The sequence below is a fragment of the Moschus berezovskii genome, chromosome 20 (assembly GCF_049115385.1).
Source record: "Moschus berezovskii isolate FMDL1 chromosome 20, NW_MosBer_1.0, whole genome shotgun sequence".
NCBI lineage: Eukaryota > Metazoa > Chordata > Mammalia > Artiodactyla > Moschidae > Moschus > Moschus berezovskii.
In genome coordinates this window covers 62,145,678-62,168,687 of record NC_142479.1, presented here as the reverse complement: position 1 = coordinate 62,168,687, position 23,010 = coordinate 62,145,678, and the positions used below count along the sequence as shown (strand labels likewise).

General features: G+C 62.0%; 1 protein-coding gene across 2 annotated transcripts; it reads right to left on the bottom strand.

Annotated features, from left to right (window-relative positions):
* Positions 1-2,884: 2,884 nt before the first annotated feature.
* On the bottom strand, positions 2,885-21,654 carry FASN (fatty acid synthase). 2 transcript variants are annotated; one of them, XM_055408286.2, is made up of 42 exons: positions 21,498-21,654; positions 19,462-19,599; positions 18,513-18,665; positions 16,979-17,152; positions 16,542-16,742; positions 16,306-16,428; positions 16,106-16,221; positions 15,881-16,015; positions 14,697-15,159; positions 14,406-14,593; positions 14,118-14,307; positions 13,431-13,525; positions 13,156-13,290; positions 12,846-13,049; positions 12,622-12,737; positions 12,222-12,394; positions 11,946-12,137; positions 11,785-11,865; positions 11,481-11,669; positions 11,143-11,322; positions 10,862-11,065; positions 9,969-10,273; positions 9,276-9,668; positions 9,029-9,193; positions 8,793-8,911; positions 8,557-8,711; positions 8,203-8,406; positions 7,892-8,042; positions 7,628-7,806; positions 7,418-7,537; positions 7,099-7,221; positions 6,757-6,980; positions 6,465-6,666; positions 6,177-6,328; positions 5,975-6,066; positions 5,614-5,765; positions 5,286-5,528; positions 4,883-5,071; positions 4,426-4,656; positions 4,114-4,334; positions 3,924-4,022; positions 2,885-3,840 (listed from the first exon to the last, which is right to left on the bottom strand). In XM_055408286.2, exons 2-42 carry the CDS (start codon positions 19,586-19,588, stop codon positions 3,451-3,453), a joined length of 7,548 nt encoding a protein of 2,515 aa, XP_055264261.2. In that variant the 5' UTR covers positions 19,589-19,599; positions 21,498-21,654; the 3' UTR covers positions 2,885-3,450. The 2 variants fall into 2 exon arrangements, with proteins under 2 accessions (XP_055264261.2, XP_055264262.2); XM_055408287.2 differs by lacking the exons at positions 19,462-19,599; positions 21,498-21,654 and adding an exon at positions 18,898-19,033.
* Between the last annotated feature and the right edge of the window lie 1,356 nt (positions 21,655-23,010).

The window sequence follows — 23,010 nt, the reverse complement described above, 5'->3', positions numbered from 1 at the left end:
GTGGGGTGCCATTGCCTTCTCCATCCATGGCATGAGATCCTCCCAGACCAGGAATCGAAACTGTGTCTCCTCTATGGGCAGGCAGATTCTTAACCACTGAGCCATCATGGAAGCTCTACAACTGGGTTTTGTATATTGATCTTCTCTCCTGCAATTTTCCTAAATGCACTCGTGAGTTCTAGCAGATTTGTAGATGTCATCAGCTTTTCTACAAAAACAATGACATCATCTGCAAATAGGAGAAGTTTTATTTCTTCCTTTCTAATCCATATGCCTTTGATTTCCTTTCTTGGGTTTACTGAACTGGGCAGAACTTCCAATACAGTGTTGAGTAGAAGTGGTGAGACTGGAAATCTGTTTTGTTCCTGATCTTGGACAATATATTGTCTTTCACCAGTAAGTAGGATGTTAGCTGTATGCTTTTCATAGAAATCCTTTATCAGGTTGAGGAAGTTTCCTTCTATTCCTAGCTGGCTTCGAGTTTTTCTCATAAATGGTTTTGTATTCTGTACATCTGCATTCAATAGATGTTTTCTACATCCACTGAGATAATCATTATTTTTTTAAATTAATATGGTGAGTTATAGTGATTGAATTTTGAATGTTAAACCAGCCTTTCATTTTTAGGAAAACCCCATTTTGTCTTAACATTATACTATGATTCTACTTGCTAAAATTATTTTCAGAATTTTTGCATATATGATCATGATAGATATTGGTAGTTTTCTTATAATATTTTGTCAGGTTTGGGTATCAAAAGTAATGCTGGCCTTACAGAAGAGTTGTAAATTATCCCCTTGATGCGGACCCTTGAATTGGGTCCTCCCCTCCCCCATTCAAGTTGAATGTGACTGTATTTGGAGGTGAGGCCTGCTGCTGCTGCTGCTGCTGCTGAGTCACTTCAGTCATGTCCGACTCTGTGTGACCCCTTAGATGGAAGCCCACCAGGCTCCCCCGTCCCTGGGATTCTCCAGGCAAGAACACTGGGGTGGGTTGCCATTTCCTTCTCCAGTGTGTGAAAGTGAAAAGTGAAAGTGAAGTCGCTCAGTCGTGTCCGACCCTTAGCGATCCCACGGACTGCAGCCTACCAGGCTCCTCCATCCATGGGATTTTCTAGGCAAGAGCACTGGAGTGGCTTACCATTGCCTTCTCCGGAGGTGAGGCCTAGCAGGAAATAAAAAGGTTAAATGAAGTCATAAGGGTGGGGTCCTGATACAATAGGATGGATGTCCTTCAGTCAGTTCAGTCGCTCAGTCGTGTCCGACTCTCCGCGACCCCATGAATTACAGCACGCCAGGCCTCCCTGTCCATCACCAACTCCCGGAGTTCACTCAAACTCATGTCCATTGAGTTGGTGATGCCATCCAGCCATCTCATTCTCTGTCGTCCCCTTCTCCTCCTGCCCCGAATCCCTCCTAGCGTGTCCTTACAAGAGGGAAAAACACTAGGGCTTGTGCTTACTCTGCCAAAGGACATAGCAAGGCAAAAAGGCAGCGTTCACCAGGAACCAAATTGACAGGAACCTTAATTTTGGACTTCTTAGCATCGAGAACTGTGAGAAAACAAATTCCCGTTGTGTGTCACTCAGTCTACAGTATTTTGTTATGGCCCCTGAGAAGACCAGGACATCCCAAAACGTTTTATATAAGTTGAATTCTTTTGCAATTATTGAGGTTGGTTTCCTCTCCAAAATTCTGAAAGTCTGAATAGAACTGGTAACATTTTCCTGTTAAATCCGTCACTCACTCCTGTTAAATAGTGGTAGAATTTGCTGTTCAGGCCTGGAATTTTCTTTGTGGAAAGATTTCTAAACACAAACTTATTTTACTCAATAGATGGAGGATTATTCAGGTTGTCTATTTCTTCTTGACTTTGTTTCACATGGAATTTGTTCATTTTTAAGTTGTTCAATTGTTTGACATAAAGTCATTTGTAATATTCCATTAGCCTATTTTTTTGGCCATATCATGCAGCCCACAGGGTCTTAGTTCCCAGACCACGGTTTGAATCCACACCCCCTGCTGTAGCACAGATGCTTAACCTCTGGACCACTGCAAAGTCCTTAGCCTTTTAATATATGTATATTCTTAGTTAAGTCACCTCTCATTTCTAATAGAAATCTAGCAGGGGGCCTACTCCCCCTGCCCAATTTAATCCTGGCTCACTGCAGGGCCCATCTCTCTCCCTGTTCCAGCTCACCTCTGTTGGCCCAGAAGCCTCCAGCCCAGTGGGTCCACCTCCTCTCTTGGCTTGGAGGGGCTCAGCCTTCCCCAGGGCCTCCCTGCCCCTCTTACTCCCTTTCACCCAGCCTTCCTTCCTCCTAAACCTGTGTGGACAGGGAGGCCTGGCGTGCTACGGTTCATGGGGTTGCAGAGTCGGACACGACTGAGCGACTGAACTGAAATGAACTGAAACCTGTGTGAGTCAGTGATGGTCTGCCGCTGGACTCGGCCAGTTAAGCACACACTCATCTAAGTGTTGCTGTGAAGGTATTTGGTCCATGCGGTGCAGGTCGACAACCAGGTGACTTCAAGTAAAAATGACTCTCAATAATGTGGGTGGGCATCCTGCACTCAGTTGAGGCCAACAAGAGAAAACCCAAGGTTTCCCTGAGGGAGAAGGAATTCTGGCAAGGCTACCCTGGCGGGGTGGGCCCTCCACAATTACGCCAGCTGATTGTCAGATTGCCTACCTGTCTCCTCCTGGTCAAGTTTCCCTGATCCAGAGCCCCTTCCCTGGAGGTGTCCAGCCTGTTTTCTGGAGCCAGGTATCACCCCCCCACCCCCCACCCCACCCCCACCTCCTGAAGGTGGTACTCTCTGGGGCACCAGGGTAGTGGAGGCTCACAGAGCTGATCAGCAGGCAGGATGAAAGGATGCCCAGATTCCAGAGAGAACTTGCTGTTTAATCATGGGAGACACCTTTACCAGGGTGGTGTAAAAATGAAAGAGTACAGACATGGATCTTTACACAGACAATTACAGTAAATTTCAAAACCCAAGCAGCAATTTGAACCTCATTTCTTGAAAAACGAACACAGACAAATAGGGTGGGTGCCCAGCGCCCAGGGCTGCTCCGCGCGACCTCCGGCATCATGGGGCCCCGGGCGGGCTCCCGCCGCCAGCCTCACAGGTGGACCGACCGGCACCCCTGCGCCCCCCACCGCCCCCCATGGCAACGCAATAAATAGGAGAATCCAAACAGAAAAACGACCACCACACCTGTGCGGCAGAGCCCCTGCGGTTCTGGAAGCTCCGCCCGGCTAGCGGCTCAGCCGACTCTTCACAGACCAGGCAGGTCTCCGAGTCGGCGGCGCCGGTCTCGGCCCTGCACCCAGGGCAGCCGCGGGGTGGTTGTGTGTGTGCGCGTGGGGGTGCTGGTCCTACGGGCGCCTGCGCGCAGGGTGTGGTGCCAGGGTCGGCAGGTGGGAGGCGGGGGCGGGCCGGTGGCCTAGCCCTCCCGCACACTGACGCGCGGCTCGGCCAGGGAGCTGTGAATAATGCTAAGGATGGACTCCAGGCCGCTGCCTTCCAGCAGCGTGTGGTGGTCGCCCTCGATGATGTGCACGGACACCTTGCCGTCGCACACCTGGGACAGATTGTAGTCGGCCCCCAGGCCCTCCCCGTAGGCGCTGCCCATCTTGGCGCGCAGCAGCGTCACGTTGCCGTGGTAGGTGGCCCGCGGCGAGTACTGCTCCGCGGCGCGCAGCTTGTGGTAGAAGGAGCGAGCAGCAAAGCTGAGCGCATGCCGGTCCAGGCCCTCGTGGCTCTGCATGATCAGCTCGACGGTGGCTGCCACACGCGCCTCCAGATCCGTGAGGGGCAGGAGGGTCTCCAGCACCTGTAGGACAGGACAGTGAGCCAGCGGCGCTGGGGGCGGGGGCAGGGGCATCGGGAGGCGGGCCTCACGCCGGGTGGACTCACCCTGCTGTGCTCCGCCTGCGTGAACTGCTGCATGAAGAAGCACATGGCCTGGGCCTCCGCCTCAGCCTCGCAGGCGGGGTTCAGCTTGGCCCGGTAGCTCTGCAAAGGGAGGAGGAGCTGCTGCAGTGGCAGGTACAAGGGGCTGGGCCTGCGGACCCAGGGACTCCCATACACTGCCTGCCGCCCTCACCTGAGTGTAGGCCATCACGAAGGTGTGGGAGCCGTCAAACAGGAAGAGGCTGTTGTTTGTGGGGCCAGCGCTCTGCTGGGCCTGCAGCTGTGAGCACATCTCAAAAGCCACGCAGGCCCCGTAGGAGTAGCCAGCGATGCGGTAGGGCCCCTCTGGCTGCACCTGCCTGATGCACTCGATGTAGTAGGTGGCCAGGTTCTGGATGCTGTCCAGGGGTGCCGCTGTGGGCACAGCATGAGGCTTAGCCCTTGTCTGCAGGTGCCTTGCCATCCCCAACCCCCTGGGGGGCAGCCCCGTAGGCCCCTGACATACCTCCTGTACACTGCAGGCCGTAGGTGGGGATGCTGAGCTTGGCGGCCAGGCTGTGGAACACGGTGGTGGAGCCCTCAATGGGGTGCACCAGGAACAGGGGCCGCTCGGAGCTCTGCACCGAGTTGAGCCGTGTCAAGGTAGGGCCCTCGGGGTTCACCAGCAGGGTGTTCAGGTTCAGCTGGGTCTGTGGCTGGGCAGGGCTGCCCAATTTGGGTGTGGAGTCCATCAGCTCTGTGAAGAGGAGCAGATACCAGGGACTATACCATAGGGTCCCCCGCCACAAACACACAGACACGCAGACCTGTTGGCCGCGGGTGGCCAGGGCAGGTGGCTGGGGGTCACTGGGCGCCCAAGGAGGGCTCTCAGGAAGGGGCCTGATGGGTAAGCCCTGACCTTGTCAGAGGCCAAGAGCCCTGAGGGGACAGTGTTGCTTTGGGGACACCCCCTCCATACCTACCATCAGCTGTGCCAGCCTGCGTGGAAACCTCCTGCAGCTTGCGGATTGTGAGCTGCCGGATCTCCCGCATGGACAGCACCAGGTTGTGCTCACGCTCCAGCATCTGGCGCACCTCCACGCCCATGAGTGAGTCGAGGCCAAGGTCTGAAAGCGAGCTGTCCAGGTTGACGGTGGCCAAGTCACGGATGCCTGGGAGTTGGGGGGGAGGCGGCTCAGTTGGCCATGCGGGAGGGGCCCTGGGTGGGTATTGTACCACGGGACCCACAGCCCCCACCCAGCTCTGCACAGACCGCCTGTCCTCCCCCTCCATGAGCAAGCCCAGCATGCCTCCCTTTGGCAGCCTGGGAGACCAGACTTGGGAGATGAGTGTCCGCCGGTGGGGAGGGGCAGGGTGCTGCCTCACCCAGGATGTGAGCCACAGCCTTCACCAGGTCTTGCTGGCTGTCGCTGGGGCCATGGGATGCGGCCTTCTCTGCCAACACAAAGCTGCTCAGGACGGGGTAGGGCTGGTTCAGAAAGAGGTCTAGCACCTTCAGGCAGGAGATGATGCGCTGGGGCAGTGTCCCGCCGACGACTGTTTTGTTAGTGCCCTTCAACTCCATGATCAGGCCCACATCAGCAATTGCACCCCACTGCACGGCGAGGCCTGTGGGTGGGTAGTGGCGCTGGGGTGAGTCGGGGCAGGTGTGAGGGTGGTACTGCGGGAGTTGGGGGGTGGCAGGTGGGCTCACCTGGGAGGCCGTCGTGCCGACGCTTCTCACATATGCGTTCCATGGTGGAGTTGGCGAACCCGTAGTTGGTCTGGCCGGCATTGCCACGCCCACAGCTCACCGAGGAGAAGACCACGAAGTAGTCCAGCTCTGGGCATGCCTCCCGGGTCACCCTGTGGGTTCTTAAGTCACCCCCAGCCGGCTTCCCCAGCCCACCGGCTGTCATGCCCAGGACTCCTGCTTGCCTGCCAAACCGCTTCCCCTTCCCTGGACCTGTGGTCAGACCCCAGCAGAGGCCCATGGCCAGGTCTCTGGACACCAGTGCGAGGGCCGTGCAGGGAAGGGTAGGGAGGAGGAGGGAGAGGAGAAGGGAGGAGCCCACCTGTCCAAGTTCAGGGTGCCATTGTACTTGGGCTTGCTGACGTCCTGGAAGAACTCAGGGGTCTGGTTTTCCAGCATGGCATCTCTCAGGACCTGGGGTGAGGGGATCTTAGCACCTGCCTCGGCCCCAGGCCTTTGGAGGGCTTCTTGGGAGGGGCCCTTCCCTGGCCAGCTGGCTCCAGCCCCTCTAAAGCCGTCCTCACCACGGCCAGGTTGAAGATGCCTCCTATGGGCCCAAGCTGGGCGGCCTCAGTGATGAGGCTCCGGGTGCCATCCAGTGAGCTGACATCACGGGCCGACACCAGGACCTGCACACCCTGGCGTCTCCACTCGCGGACCTGCCTGGCTTGGTAGCCTGCGGGACACAGACAGTTGGGGGGGATGTGCAAATGAAGGTCTGGCCCCAAGCCTAGGTTCCCTGAGCACCAGAAAGGGGTCTGAAGGAGGCCCTTCCCGCTGCCCCCCCTCGTGCCCACCCTGGGGCCACTCACCTGTGCGGATCCCGGAGCGGGAGGTCAGCACCAGCTTCTGGGCCCCTCGCTCCACGAGCCAGTGGCCCAGCTCTAGGCCAAAGCCACCCAGGCCCCCAGTGATGATGTAGCTCTTGTGGGCTGGGCAGAAGGTCTTGCACAAGGCTGCCATCTGGGTGGGCTTGGTCCCGTGCAGCACTGCCTTCTGCTCTTCCTCACGTACCTGCAGCCCAAGCAGTGCCCCTGTTCACGCACTGCTGGCAGGGGCAGGGGTCAGGGCTGGGGACGGAGGCCCTCAGGGCCCCCCACTCACCTGAATGACCACTTTGCCAATGTGTTTGCCCTGGGCCATGTAGCGGAAGGCATCCTCCACCTGGGTCCTGGGGAACACTGTGCGCTTGAGAGGCTGCACCACACCGTCCCGGATGCCTGCCTTCAGCAGCGTCGACACTTCCTGCCACATGGTGCTGTTTTCTTCAAAGAGTAAGTCCAGTAGGATCCCGTGGAAAGTCACGTTCTTGAGGAAGATGGCCATGCCTGGACAGGTGGGCAGGCCTCACCACATAGCCCACAGCCCACCACCCTGCAGACCCCCACTCTGCCCACCAGGCCCCTGCCCACCCAGCCGCCCACCAGGCCTGCCGCCCCATCTCACCCAGGGGGTGGTTGTTGGAAAGGTCAAATTTGCCAATTTCCAGGAATCGACCATGCTGGGCCAGGCACCGCACACTGGCCTGCAGCTTCTCTTCCGCCAGCGAGTTGAGGACCAGATCAACACCTTGGGATAGGGGAGCAAGCGGGGTCCCCATAGTGAAGATCATAGCCCGGCCAACCCGACAAAAGTCTGAAGGGCTAGACCCTGTCCCAGCATGGGCCAGTGTCTCCTCCAGCTTGGCTGTTGAGTAGGGGATGGAGGAAAGAGGGGGCTGAGGATACAGGTGGATGGTGGGTGGTGAGTGATGGGGACCACTCACCCTTCCCGGCTGTGTGCCACAGGACATGCTGCTCGAAGGATGTGTCCCGGGAGTTGGCAAAGCTGCTTTCATTGAGCTGGGGGAACCTGGACTGGAGGTATGCCCGCTTTTCGGCTGACCCTGGCAGAGAGAGGCACACCTGGTGAGTCTGGGCTTTGGCAGCGCTGCCAGGTGGACAATCCTGGGCTCTGGGAAGGGTCGGAGGCTTACCCACAGTGGTGAAGATGCGGCAGCCCAGGCTGAGGGCAATGGCAATGGCAGCCTGGCCTACGCCGCCGGAGCCTGAGTGAATGAGCACCGTCTCCCCCGGCTGCATGCGCCCGCGGACTATCAGCGCGTAGTAGGCTGTGCTGTAGACAACGGGCACCGAGGCGGCCTCCTCCAGGGTCCTGAGGGCATGGTGCAGGGGTCAGCTCTGGCCCGATGCCCGGCCACGCCCACGCCAGCCCCCAGGTCCCAGCCCTGGTGACTTACCAGTTGGAAGGCACGTCCCACAGGAAGCTCTGAGGCACCAGCGTGGAGGTGGCCAGGCCTTCGGCGGGTACCAGCCCCATCACACGCTTCCCGCTGGCATCTCGGCCAGAGAACTCCATGCCTAGCATGCAGTCCCGAGAGGCCCAATTTCCTGGGGGCAGATGGCGGATGAGTGAGTCCCTGACCTCACTGGGAGAAGCCTCCCAGGTTCCTGAGCACTGCGGGGTGAGGACCCCTCTTGTCCCAGGCCCTGGCCCTGGGCGGGGCAGGGGGGGGTCTTTGTTCTGGTCCCTACCATGGGCTGCCTGTACCTGGGATGGCGTCGGGGGACAGTTTGCCCGTGGCCAGCATGATGTCGCGGAAGTTGAGGGAGGCATAATAGACGGTGCAGAGCTGGACGCCAGGGCCTGTGGACTGGGTGTGGCGCAGAGGGGAGCAGACCCAGCGGATGGAAGACAGGTCCCCTCTGGTGAGGACATTTATGAAGGCGTGCTCCGTCTGCTCCTCAGGCTTGTCTAAGGGGTGACAGGAAGTGGAGCCCCTAGGATCACACGTGGCCCTGGCCTGGAGCAGGGATTCTAGCCAGACTCCTCTTGCCCTCTCCTCAGTCCACCCAGCTGGGAGGTGAGAAACCTGGAGGAGCAGGGCAGTCCCGGGGGGCTCACCTTGTTCCAGTGGGAAGTGGTGGAATGCTCCCCAGGCCCCATCACGGTAGACGTTCATCACCAGGTCACTCTGGAGCACCTTCTGCAGCTCCAAAGACTTCGGGTCTGTCTCAGGGATGGGGGATGTGCTGTTGAGGTTGGACACCAGGACGCACCTGTGGGCAGCCAGACAGGTGAGGGGAGGCTGTGGTGGGGTCCTGGGGGGCAAGGGGCACGTAGTGCAGTGGGCATCTCACCGAATCCGGTGCCCACCAGGCTCTTTCTGGAGACATTTCACCAAGCCCACGACCCCTGAGGTGCTGCAGCCAACAGCCATGAGCCAAACGGGCTGGGAGGAGGAATCAGCCAGGATGTTCTATAGAAGGACGAGGGAAGGGTTGACTCGGGAAGGGCTGACTCCGGTGGGGGGTTCCCCAGGTCCCGGCATTGGAGCCGGGTTAGCCCGGCCGGGTGGGGGCTGGGAAGGACTGACCTTCAGGGAGTCAACCCATTGGAAGCTGGTGTCCTCCACGGGCAGGAAGATAGGGCTGTCACGTGGGGCCAGCCGACGGCACAGAAAGAGCACCGAGCCGTAGAAGGACTTCTTCAGGGCCACCAGGTGCAGGGACGCGCCAGCAAACAGGCTCTCCCACTCATCCTGCGAGTTGAGGGGGTCAGGGCTTGGCAGCCTCCTGGCCCCACCCCCAGCCCTGTCCACCCAATCCCGGCCCGGCCTGCACCTGGCTCAGGAGGTGCCGTTGGCCTTGTTGTGGCTCAGGGCAGGTGAGGAAGGTGACAGTCTCTCCCAAGGGGTGTCCTCTGAGCAGCGTGTGCAGCAACAGGAAGCCTCCCTCCTGGAGGGCAGCCACCATGTTGCTGACAGCCGTGGCTGGGTCACTGAGGCTGGCCAGGGCATAGTTGCACACCACAAGGTTGGCCCCACCCAGGTTGCTGGGGGCCGGGTTCAAGGGGTCCCACTGGCACTGGGTTATGTTGAGCTGCTGTAACTTGTCCTGGGCAGCCTCCAGGGCCTGGGGGTGGCGATCAGTGGCTGTGTAGTCCAGTTGCAACAGGGGCTGGGTGTTGAGCAGCGTGGGGATGCGGGAATACAGCTGGCCGTCACCAGCTAGCACCTGGGGTGGAATAGCTTCTTGGATCAGCTGCCACTGGGCAGGCATCCCCCCACCTCAGCTGGGTGTTTCTGGGAAACATTTCGCAGAGGTCACTGGCCAGTGCTGCTCTGCCCACCACACCCCTGGAACCCAGCTCCAGTCCCTTCCCGGTGCCCTCTTCCCCTTCGGTGTCTGGGCAGCCTCAGCACCATCTCGAGTTGGGCAACCTCACGTCTGAGAGGCCCTGGCCCTTCCTTAGGTTCGGGACTGCCTGTATCTGAGACCTTGTGCACTGGGCCTGCGGCCGCGCGGGGTACCCACCTCCACCACCTTCATCTTGAGACCATTCGTGTTCTCCAGGGCAGTGTCCACGCACGCCTTGAGTGCTGGGGAGTTGAGGAGCCCACTGAGCAGTGGGTCGTCACACAGCAGGGCTCTCTCCTGGGCTAGGATCTGACCCATCTCCATCTGTAGGTTCCCGTTGAGTTGCAGCTGGCAGGCGGTGGCCAGCAGCCGAGGCAGGCCTTGCTGTGGGGCCTCCTGGGGATCCTGGGCACCGTCCAGCCCAGGAACCACCATCTTTATCCCCTGCTGGGCCACCTTGGTCTGCAGTGCCTGTGCCAGCCCTGGGGAGGGGAGAGGTGTGTGTCAGGGAAGAGCCTCAGTTGGGCTGGGGTTCCTGAAGCTCCCCCCAACCAGGAACTGGTGACTGCTTGGAGCAGAACCCACTACCTGGTTCTGCCCACTGACAGAGAACAGAGGGATGGAGTGGACCGTCCAGTCCTCCAGGGCTGGAAACTGGCATTGACCATTGGTACACTAGGTAGGCAAAGGGCGGCCCTGCCCCCCATGCAGCTGTGAGCCCCACAGAGTGTGGATTCCCCAGAGGGTGGGTTCTGTGCTTTGCCGGCCCTGGCTGCCCCTCCCCAGCTCCCACCACCATCCTGCACCCCTTAGCTTGGGCGTGAGCCCTGGGGAGAGGGTAGTCTCACGCCTGTGCAGCTGGCTGGCCGCACAGACAAGAGGCGCGAAATCTGTCATCTCTGTGCCGAGGCCCCCTCTGAAGACATCAGTTCCAGTTGGGGGAAGCCAGGGGCACTCACAAGGGAAGGCAGATGTAGACCCCACACATAGGAGAGGCTGTGATGGGATAATGGGGCTCGGGAACTGGGAGCTGGACCCCAGGATGAGGGTGGTGGGTGCAAAAGACTCACCTGCACACAGCTGCAGCTCCTCCTGCAGGGCCAGGTTTCCGGTCAGGCACCCGCTCTCCATGTGCGGTGTGAAGCAGAACTTCTCCAGGATGGGCACTGGCTGCTCAGGCTGATGCCGGGGGGCCACCGAGGTGTGGATCTTCGAGATGTAGACGCCGCCGGCCACCGTGGTGTCCAGACACCTGTTCATTACCATGTCGGCCACTGTGGGGACACACTGGGTGAGGGTGGGCAGGGCCTGGCATGGGGAGATACACGTGCGGGGCCAGGGCAGGGCTGACCTTGTGTCCCATCCTGCAGTGTGTATAGCTTCTGCCGGTGGGTAGCCGGGTGGATGTAGACTGCGGTGATACGTGTGGGCAGGCGCAGGCTGCGCTGGCTCATGGTCAGGACAGACATCTGCAGCATGGCATCCATGAAGGTCACCCAGTTGTCCTTCCAGAGCAGCTGGGCCGTGTTGCCTGGGGAGAAGGGGCTGTCGGTTCGGCCAGGCTGGGTCTCTTCCCGCCGTGGGCCCTCTCCTCCATGTGCCCCAACCTGGAGGGCCCCTCGTGGTTCCCTCACACAAGGCAGCAGGAGTTAGCCCCAAAGCACAAAGTGGGACCTCCCTTGCACCTACCTTCGGAGTTGGCCTCGAGGATACCCTGGAAGTAGGGGCCGTAGTTGAAGCCATGCAGCTGCAGCTCCTTGTACACATCACCATGGCGCAGGTGGATGGCAGTCGTGGGGTCCGCAGGGGTCGCAGGGTCCGTGCCATACTGGTTGTCAAAGAGCTTGGGGTCGGGATCTTCCCACTCGTATACCTTCCCTGTGGGCGGGGGTGGCAGAAGGGCCTGAGTGAGGGCAGGGCTGAGCTGGCAGCCAAGGTCCACCCAGAGACCCCCAGCAGGGACCCTGTAGCCTGGTCCGGTGCCCCTGCTCACCGCTCACAATCAGGTTGCCGTTCTCAGACACCTCGAAGGTACAGGAGGCTTCCAGAAGCCGCACTTCCAGGACCGTAGTCCCTGTGGGCAGCAGGGGCAGAGTCAGCTGCAGGGGTCAGCAGCTGGCCCTCCCGCCTCATAGCCTGAGCCGCCCGCCTCACCTGTCTTCTGCAGGATGGTAGCCTGGTGCAGCATCACGTCCTCGAACACTACAGGCATGTGCTCCATGTTCTGGTCCAGGGCTCGGGCCAGTGTCTTCCACACCAGGAACAGGTAGCCAGTGGCCGGGAAGAGGACGCGACCGTCGACGCAGTGATCCACCAGGTAGTGGTCAGGGGACTCGGGGTTGATGTCTGTGGGGCCTGGGCCTTAGTGCCACCGCCGCAGAGTGGGGAAGCCACCCCGCCCCCCTCCCTGCCTGCATCGCAAGGACTCACCAATCTTATAGACGGTGGCAGAGGAGCTGTTGGAGCCGCTGGGGAAGTCCTCGGCAGCGGGCACATCCCAGCTCTGGCTGTGGTCCCACTTGATGTGGGGGGAGATGAGGGGTGTGCCCCGGGGAGCCGGGAACTCCGCAGGTGGGAACAGCCCGTTGGGGTTGACGTCAATGCTGGAGGGTGGAAGTGGGGAGCTGTGACTGCCCTGTCACACCCGCTGCTGACCCACAGTCAACCCGTCTCCCCGGAGACGGCTGAGACAGGGTGGGGTCGGGGGCATGGCAAGGGTGTGGAGGTGGCCCAGCACCCAGAGGTCCGCTTCCTGGGGACAATCTCAAGGCCACCCTGTGGCCTGGCTGGCGAGGAGCCCCCCAGGGTTGAGCAGGGAGAGCGGACGCACCCGGTCAGGTAAAGCCGGCCCACGTTGCCGAGGAAGAACTCCAGGTTGTCCTTGTGGCCCTTCTTCATCAGCGGGATGATGGTGCAGCTGGACTGGAGGCCTCTCTTCAGGACGGCCTGCAGAGGTGGAGACAGGCTGGGCCTCCCCCTGACCAGTTCCCACCGGCCCCCTGCTCGGTCCCACAGAGCCCGGGCAGCCCGCCAGCCCGTTGGGACCGCGCATACCTGCAGCAGGGCATGGGGCGCGATCTCCAGCACCACAGCGTCCTCAGGCACACGCCACAGTGCCTCCTGGAACAGCACGGGGCTCACCAGATTGTTCACGTTGTACTCGGCCGAGAAGGTGCGGGCCAGGCTCTCCTGCCACTGGGTCTCGGGGATGGAGGTGCTGAGCCAGCGTGAGGAACGTGGCTGGGGCTCCCGGATCACCTGAGTGCAGGGCCGGCGGGGTCAGCCTGAGGGAGCTGGGGCCTGTGCCTTCCCTGCCCGTCCTCAGGGAGGGCCCCCGCTGCACATCACGTGGACAGCCACCCACCTTCTTGAGCTGCTGAAGCAGTGTGGGGGCGATGGCGTCCATGAAGTAAGAGTGGAACGCCATGCCGCCCGTCCGCACCTCCTTGGCAAACACACCCTCCTGCTTCAGCTGCTGCACGAACTCCAACATGGCGGCCTGGGTGGGGGCACAGATGGGGAGGGACAGGGGCGCTGACGGCAGTCCGGGCCTGGGCTGGTGCCTGGCTCCCCGTGCAGAGCACGCCTTGCGGGGGTAGGAGGGGACTTGGGGATGAGGCCTTGCCTCCCAGGGCCCACCTGAGGTCCCGAGATGGTCACAGTGTCGATGGAGTTGTGGCAGGCAGGCACGATGCCAGGGGGGCAGCGCTGCTTACACTCCTCCCAGGTCAAGCCTGGGAGCAGAAGAGAGCCTCAGACGGTGGCATGGGGAGCAGGCACCCCCACACAGCCCTCCCCAGGGACGGGAATGCTGCCCGGGTGGCCCTAATGACAGCTGCCGAGCGGCACCTTTACGAGGCAGTTTCACCCTTGCCGTTGTCTGGTCTCAGGCGGAGGTGTCATTAATGCCGTCCTACGGGCAGGAGCCAGTTTCGGGTCCCACGCCTGGCCCACCAGAGAGGGCTTTGACCTTACTTTCCCAACAGCCCCTCTGGCTCTCTCCAGTCTCCTCCCGTCCCCAACCCTGCCTGTGCCAAGTGTGAGCAGGCCCACTCCTCCGTCTGCAGCATCTCCCCCCACAGGGATTCATGTGAAAACCACGCTGGCCTCTACTGACACTCATGGGCAAGTATGCCGGGCTCCAAGGCCATCCGGGGCATAGCGGGGCAGGCTGTCAGGGTCGTTCTCACCCTGTGGTGAGCTGCCCCCAGGCCCTGGCCTCTGCCAGCGCCAACCCAGAAAGGTGCCAGGACAGATGCCCACCTTCCATGGAGACCCTCAGGCCCAGGGGTGGAGTGGGATGAGGGAGCAGAGGGCAACACCTACCTACAGCTGCCATGGCCCCAGGCGGGATGTTGGCCTCCTTGATGCACTGGCCCCTCCAGTAGGCAGCGAGGATGGCCTCCTCCTGAGAGATGCAGCCATCGGCATAGCCGCAGGCCACCTCACCCAGGGAGTGCCCAATGATGCCGTCGGGTCGAAGGCCCATGGAGGTCAGCAGGTCTATGAGGGCGATCTGGGGGTGGGGTGGGGAATAGGAAGGGTCATGCCAGTCCCGGGGACCCCAGGCTCACTGCCCTGCCAGCTGGCTCACCCCAGACCCCAGGGGCGCACCTGGATGGCAGTGAGGCTCACGAAGGAGATGACGATGTCGTCAAAGATGGCCTCGTCTGTGCTCTGCAACAGCTGTGACACCTGCAGTCCCAGAGGCTTCACGGCCTCGTCCGAGCGCAGGATGGAGTTGCGGAAGCTGCTCAGGCGCATGAGGCTCAGCCCCATCCCGCGCCACTGTGTGCCCATTCCTGTCCCGGAGGGAGATGTCAGGGCAGCGCCATGCAGTCCCAGCCCGTGCAGCCCTCGGGGACGACCTGGGGTGGGGTGAGGTGGGGTGGGGTCGGGGCTCACCGGAGCAGATGAACCAGAGTGGGCGCTTGCTGGGCGGCACCTGCTGCACCTCCTGGTTGCCCCCCTGGCTGCCCAGCACGGCGTAGCCACGGAAGGGCATGGCTGTTAGGGAGGAGGCCGCGATGTCATTGAGCATGCTCACAAAGGCCAAGTTCTGGCTGTGCTGGAGGCCTAGCTCCAGCAGACCCTGCACGCCCTCCAGGGTGCGCCCACTGGCCCGCAGCAAACGGGGCAGGGCGGCATGCGGGGCAGGCGGTGGCGGTGGTTGAGAGTTGGGCTGGAGGATGACGTGCACGTTGGCGCCACCGAAGCCAAAGGAGTTGATGCCCACGTTGCCCCCGAGGACGGGCAGGGGCCGGTCCACCACCTGCAGCCGCCCATCCTGCAGTCCTGGGATCTCGGGGTTTGGGTTGTGGAAGTGTAGGTTGGGGGCCCAGAGCCCGTGCTCCAGGGACAGCAGCACCTGTGGGGGCCTCACAGTCAGCAGGGCAGCCGGCCTTGGGCTCCCTTCCCCTGCTGATCAGGATGGGCTTCAGATACGTCCCCTCCTGAGGACCCTCTGTGCCACCCCAGAGGCCCCTCCCACTACAAGCAACCTCCTTCCCTGCCAATCTTGCCCTGCCCATTGCAGAGGTCTGGTGACCAAGCCACATGCTCTGTCCCCTCTCAGCCTTAGGCCTCATCCAGGGCCCTGCCACCCGCCGAGGGCTGCATGGGCTGGGACTGCATGGCGCTGCCCTGACATCTCCCTGCCCTGTGGGTCTAGACAAAGGCTCCTCAGCCATTCCCCACCCCATCTCCCAAGCTAAGAGCTGCAGACAAGTAGCTATGGTGGCCCAGGGAGCCGAGACCACCAGGAAGCTCCCACCACACCCAGAAGCTCAACCAGTGGTGACCTGGGTCCTCCAAGCTACCAGCTGGTCAGGAGGCCACAGGGAGGGTGAGCCTGGAGAGGCGGGCTGCCCTGTTGCTTCTGCTCCCTCTGGCTGGCCCCTTGGGGAGTAAGTGTTGGGTGAAATGTCTGGCCCCGTGAAGCTGGGCAGGGGCTGGCCACATGATGGCAGCCTGCTCTCTAGGCCTCAGTTGGCCCATACCCCATAGCACAGCCTGGAGGGAGCCTCCCCCAGCAGGCCGTAAGAAGCTGATGGGGCAGGGACAAGATGGCCCTAGACTCGCCTGCCTACCTTGGCCAGCGCCGCGAGCCCCGAGGCAGACTCCGGGTGTCCCATGTTCGACTTGGTGGACCCAATCAGCAGGGGGCCCTGGCGGGTGCCACACAGGACTTCCGCGATGCTGTTCAGCTCCTGGGGGTCGCCCACCTGTGGGGAACCCAAGGAGGTCAGGACCCCATCATGGTGCCTCTCTGGCGTGGGATGTGGGGTGTGAGCAGGGCCAGGCAGGGGTCTTACCTTGGTACCAGTACCATGGGCTTCGATGTACTCCAGGGACTCCGGGTCCAGCCCAGCCGGCTTGTACAGGGAGCTGATGAGCTGCTTCTGTGCCTCTCCGGAGGGGAAGGTAACGCCTAGGGGCAGGGCATGCTTCAGCACACCCAGCACCGCCTGACTACCCACAGCCCCACCCTCGCCCGCCCTAGGCCAGCTCCCACCTTGCTCTTTGTAGCCGTCCGTGTTGGTGCCAGCGTTGAGGATGGTGGCGTACACCCGTTGGGCCAGGGACTTCTTGGTCAGAAAGACGGCTAATATAGCCTCTGAACGGCAGTAGCCATTCCCTGGGGGTGGAGGGTACCTCAGGTTCACGAACTCAGGGAAGGGCTCAGGGGCTGGTGCCGGACAGAAGCGGGGGTGGGGGCACTGCCCGAGGCCTCATGCCCACTGCCCTCACCTGATGCATCGAAGGACTTGCAGGTGCCCTCGGGGCTGAGCATACCCAGCTTCATGAACTGCAGCGAGGTGTTGGGCTTCAGCAGGACGTTTATGCCGCCCACAATGGCCATGGTGCACTCTCCTCTCTGGATGGCCTGGTAGGCGCTCTGCAGGGCCAGCAGGCTGGAGGAGCAGGCCGTGTCCAGGGCAATGCTCGGCCCTGCAGGCAAGGATACAATGCAGCTGTGGGACCGCCTCCCCACCCTACCACCTTGGGGCCCTGACAGCTCTATTGAGCGTTCTCTACGTGGAACCCACAACACCAGAACCTCGTTCCTGATGGCCTTCCTGGGGGAGGTGCGGTCAGTCTGGAAGGGTCTCAGCTGTCATCTGGCCCCTGCCCACCACCCCGCCCCTGGCTCAAGTCAGAAACAAAAGGGCTGTGTGAGCACCCACCTTTGAAGTCAAAGAAGAAGGAGAGGCGGTTGGCCATCATGGCACGCTGGCAACCCACCATACTGTAGCCCACGAGGGTCTCCGGGTCTCGGCTCAGAGCCTCTGAAGCCTCAGAGCCACTCACACCCACCCAGACACCGGTGTTCGTTCCCCGAATGGAAGCTGGGTTGATGCCTGTGGGAGGCAGAAGTCAGACCTGCAGCTGTGCTGTGCCCAGCCTGCTGTCAAGCTCTGGGAGGTGAGGCATCCCCCCTTGGCCTCTCTGGCCGGGGTGACTACGTACATGCTAAGTTGCTTCAGTTGTGTCCAACTCTCTGCGACCCTATGGACTGTAGCCCCCCAGGCTCTTCTGTCCATGGGATTCTCCAGGCAAGAATACTGGAGTGGGTTGCCATTCCCATCTCCATGGGATCGAACCCAGGGTTCGATCCTACGTTGCAGGAGAGAGGAGGTTCTGCCTTGCCTGACTCTGGAGTGGCTGGGGAGTCAGGGAAGAGACAGCGGAGCCAGAGTCGGGTGGCCGGTCCGGGTAGGGTTGACAACAGATAACCAGGTCACAGGAAACTGGTGCCCGGGGGACAGACAGGGTGCCAGGTGGGGCTCCAGTCTCTGGGTCAGGCAGAGGCCAGAGACAGCCGGAGGTGGGGACAGAGGACAGCGTTGTCCTCAGGCTACTCCCCTGGGCACTGGTACTGCTGGCAGGGTCTGATGAGCCCTGAGAGCGGCCTGCTCTGGGCGGGCCAAGATAAGAAGACAGAGAGAGACAAAGGCCGAGTGTCCAGGCTTGGGGAGGAGGGAGAGACACTGGCCAGCCCCTGGAGAGTGGCATCCAAGGTCTCCGGGTGGGGCCTGGGCAGTGGGAAGGCCTCTGCCTCCCTGCTGCTCCCCCCAGGCAGTGCCTGTCCAGGACCCTGTCACACTCAAGTGTCCCGTGTTACACTCAAGGGTCAACCCCAGGGGCTACTAGCATCTGCTGCAGGACAAGAGACCTGTAAGGCCAGGGTACCTGCCCTGCAAACCACAGGTGGCAGTAGGCAGGTCCTGGGTTCCCCGGCTGCCCACCTGCTGAGGGGCCTCACCCCCATGGCCAGCCTTCCCTCTCCCACTCAGCACAACTTCCATGTCCCTGGGACAAGTCTGTGCCCTCGAAGGACTTTTCCAAGGCTAGGCACAACCCAGCAGAGGGGAGTGGAGGGTGAGAGTCCTGGGGCCAGATCCTGCCTCCTGCTCTGCCTGGCACCTGGTGTCCTGCCCTCGCCCCCAAGATCAACCATGCAATGAGGAGTGAGGAAACTGGGGCAACGGGACATGCCCGGGATACCACTGGTGTGTAGTTGTGAAACCTGAGTTGCCTGAGGCCCACACCTCCCCATCCCGTCGGCCCCAGCCCAGGACTCCGCTCCCTCCTTAGCACCTTCTGTTTTGGATGTTTTGTTACGAACACACAATGCTTTTAGAAGCAAAAAGCGAGGTTTTCAAGAAGGGCAGCAGGAAACTCGGGGATAGGTCCTCTGCAGCCCCCCAGATAGCCCACCTGCATCCACAATGGCCTCGTAGGTGACCTCCAGCAGCAAGCGGAGCTGGGGGTCCATATTGTGCGCCTGCTTGGGGTGGACCCCGAAGAAGGAAGCGTCAAACCGGGACAGGTCCTTCAGCTTGCCTAACCGCCGAGGTAGGCCATACAGTCCTAGGGAACACACACAGGTGGGGAAATCAGTCACAGGACATCATGGCCCTGAGTGACTGATTGTTGGGGGGGGGGGGTTCCCGCTGCAACAGTGAGCTGAAGCTCCCTGGGATGGGTGGACCCACTTCTGAGGGACAGCCCTGGTGGGGGAACCTCATGGGTGATGGCCCCAGAGCAGAACAGAGCATTGTAGGGGGCAGCGCTAATTCCTCCCACCTCCCACTGTCCTGACCTGGCTAGAGACCTTCTGCCTGGCCCCATCCAGGCTTGGTAGCTAAGGCCAGCCAGACTCTGCCACACTGACTCACATCCTGCAGATCAGGTGGAGCCGCTCTGCGGGAGAAACTACTGGGCGTGAGGGAGTCAAACCAGCTTCCTGGGGGAGCCTGATGTCTTATCTGACAGCCTGGGACAGCACATGGGCGGGCCAGAGGGCAGGCAATGGCTGGTTGGAGGTGTTCACCTACCTGGTCTTGCCCTGGCTCCACCTCCAAGCAATGCCCCTGGTCTGTGAAAGGGGCAAAGGCCACACCCAGGGAACCCCAGACTCCCACAGGCTGGAGTTTAGTCCCTAGCCCACTGGCCAGAGGTCCCAGGTTCCCCTAGCCCAGAGCCTTCTGGTACCATCTCCAGAAAGAGGCTGCAACATGGCCTCACCTTAGGTGACCATTGGCTCTGACAGTGGGACCGGAGTGCAGGCCAAAACAGGCCTGCCCTGGTAACGTGGGAGATTGTGTCCACAGAAGCGGTGAGAAAAGAACATCTCGAGTAGGCGGGGAGCCCCAGGCCCGCTTACCTGCCTTCCACCGCCTGTCATCATCTGTCACCATGTCCACACCACCAATGAGATTGGCCCAGAACTCCTCCAGGTTCTCCGACTCGGGCAGCTTCCCGGACATGCCAGCGATCACCACCTCCTCCATGGCTGCTCTCTCTACAAGGAGGGTGGCGCGGGGGCCCAGACACCGGTCAGCCTGGGCCCCAGCACTGCCAGTCTACAGCCTCGCTGGAGACCCAGCTGCTCCCCAACCCTGGCTTTCTGGCCCCTCTCCTCCATCTGGCCCACCCAAGGATCTGAGAACAGCAGCTCAGAAAGCCCTGCAACAAAGATCCACGTGGCCAGCTCTGGGGCTGTGTACCCGCTGGAATGTTGTGTGTGTGCATGTGTGAAGTGTATGTACGGTGGTTGGGAAAGGGGAGTTCACTCTGGTCCAGCCTGCTGACACCTCGCACTGGGCTCTTTGGGCATTGGCCTTGGCCTGGGGTGACCCCACCACAGCCCTGCTGCAGGAGACTCAGGAAGGGGCTCCAAGGTGGGAGGCAGGGCCCAAACCCTTCTGAGGAAGGGACTGCCTGGCCGTCAGCCTGTTAAGAGTTGGCCCAGGGAATTTAGTAGGCGAAGGAGAAAGGGCAAATGTGGGGGTGGGAAGAAGCGCCCACACTGCCTAGCTGGCTCGGTGCTCAGCATCCCGAGCTGCCCTTCAGGCCGGAACCACAGCTTGGGCTCCTCAATAGTGCCAAGGCCTGGCGGGGCTCTGGGGAAAAATTGGTCCCTATCCCACAGTGGGCAGCCCCAGCCTGTACGGCCCCTCTAGCAGGCTCCAACCTGGAGAACCACTCTTGGTTGGCTGCCAGGCAAGCACTACCCAGACTCACACATCTGCACAGATCGAGGCCTCAGGACTGCGCTTGCCTACTTCCGTGCAGCCTGCCTGTCCACCCTGACCCAGGTATCCCAGCACCAACGAGGCAACCTAGTCTACCCTGAGCCTGGACCCAGGATGGGGGCTCCTGTGCAGTCCCTGAGGCAGGGGGAAGACCAAGATTGGTCCTGCAAACTTCACCAAGGCTCCAGGGCCTCATGGCGCCGAAGACTGGTGAACTCGCCAACTACCGACCCTTCAGGGTTCCTCTGAGCATGGGAAAGTAGGAGTGGAGAGAGCGTCTTCCTTGGGTGGCCTGATCGCCCTGGCGTCCCGGCAGAGGGAGCCCCCTCCCCCAGCGTTGAATAAAGAGCCCTTTGCCGGCCCAGAAGCACCAGCTCCCGGGGCGGCTGCTTCTCCAGAAAGCGCCCGCTCTGTTCTCCCCCTACTTGCTATTCACGCGGAGTCCGGCGGGACGAGGCAAAAGGGTGGAGACCCCCGCGGCGCTGGCGAAACCGCGCGCGCCGCCGCGAGGTTGCACCCGGCAGGAGTGGCTCTCCCCCCAGAACTTTGGGGGCTCCAAACGGAGCCCACGTGGTGGAGAAGCCGTCCTCATACGGCCCTGCGCCTCCTCCATCCACCTCCCCTCTTCTCAGGCCCTCCGGTCGGCCGAGACGGCGATCCTGCACCCGAAGGCAGGGGGATGCCGCGGGTGGAGGGGCTCGGCGGCCAAGCCAGAAAAGGAGGCCCTCGAGGGCGCTGGTAGCCGGCGCCCACCTGGCGGCTGGGGGCTCCAACAGGCCCTCGAGGGTCCGCAGCCGCCCGGCCCAGCCCAAGACCAAAATGGCTGTTCGCGGCGTTCCCCGGCGTCTGCCCCTCGCCATCCGCTCACCTGCCCCGCGGGGCTCAGGCACGGCGCGAGGGCCCTTCGCCGCCTAGCCTCGGTGTCTCGTGGGGCTCGAACATCCAGACCGGAGGCTCGGACCCCGAGACCAGGGCAGGCTGTGCGGGATGAGCCCTCACCATCAGCGCGCCGAAACATGCGCACCCAAGGCCAGAGGATGCGGGCCGGCGGCGCCCCCTCGAGCCCGGCCTCCTTGCTCCCGCCCCAGCCCCTGGTCCAGTCCGGCCCCAGGACCCGGTTCCCGACTAGCAACTTCCGACCCCGGCCGGGCCTGGCCGCTTGTACCTGGTCTGGGCGCGGGCGGCTGTGCGAACGGCTGGGGGAGAGAGAGGATGGAGCGCGCGGTGGAGGGGAGGCCGCTACTGTCTCTCTGGCTCCCTCTAGGCCCGCGCCGGCGCTATTTAACCGCGGCCGTCCCCGTGCGGACACGCCACATGGGCTGACAGCTTGGCTGCGCCGCCCAGGCCAATGAGCGTCGGGGCTGCGCCCCGGGACCAGGCGCGCCGCCGCCAGTGGGGTGATGCGGCGCGCCGCCGCCGGGAGCCGGGACCCTGCGCGGGGGCGCGCCCAGGGGGCGCCGGGTTGGGGATCCCGGACTCGGGGGGCTCCGGGGCGGGGCACGCCCCCCCACTTCCGTTCCGTGCTCCACGCCTCCCGGGGCCACCCCACCCCCGGGACCGCGGGGGCCACGTGTGCACGGCGCGCGGTGGAAACGGAACGGGGCTTTCTTGGGTCATTCTGGGGGGTCATACTGGGGCCACACGGGGGGCTAGACGGACCCCCAGGCGTACGAATTGACCCGCCCGCGTCCGGGCTGCGCGGAACCGGGCCGGGGGCGTGGCTCTCTCTGCAGCCGCAGCCAATCGGGGGCCGGGGGCGTGCGAGCTGGCCCAATGGCGCCCCTCGAGTGGGCGTTGCTAGGTGATAGGGTGATGGGCCGGGCGGCCCCGGGCGCTGCGCGGGCCGCTGCGGGGCGAGCGCGGTCATTGACCCGGTCGAGGGTGCCCCGTGCGGGGTTACTGTCGGTCACCGCAGCGCAGCGCCCCGGGTCCTCCCTGCCTCGCCGCCGAAATTCTCGGGGCGAGTGCGGGAACCCGGGGGACGCTCCGAGGCCTGGAAAGGGCCTTCCGCAGATGGCCGCGGAGACGGGGCGCGGCCATCTGGCGAGCGGGCTGTGCACGGACACCTCTTGGTGTGGTTTGAACAAAGGAGCCTCCATGGGCAGAGGCACTCGCGCGCACGTGGCCACTCTCACCCACGGGCACGCACACGAACCGACGGAAGTGCGTCTCTCCTCGCCAGCACGCCTTCCTTCTGTAATTCTCGTGCTCAAATGTTTATCCATCTTATACACACACAAAAAAATCCTTGACTTTCCAGCCTGAAAACAAGACAACACGTCTCGGGAATCACGTGAGCCCAGGAAGGACGGCCTGGTGGCCACGCCCTGCATGGCCCTTACTATCTCCTGGGACCACTGATAGACCCTTGTGAGGTCAGAAAAGCCCTGGCAGAGGTGCCCGGCCGCTTCCTCTTGTAATCAAACGCTGCTGCTCTCCTCCTCTGCCTCCTTGCAACCGCTCTTGTCTTGCTCTCAGAAACTGAAGACTGTGGAGCATGGCACTGGCCACAGAAGTTGTGGGCAGGACAGAAGGGGACTGCCGCGTCAAACCAGATAACTTGGCTTCAGGTGCCTCTCCCTCAAACCCTACAGTGCTCCCTAGCCTCCAGGCAGTCCCAGTGGCAGCTCATCCCTCCTGCTCTAGTCTTCTGTTGGCATTGTCACTGGGGCCTTCTG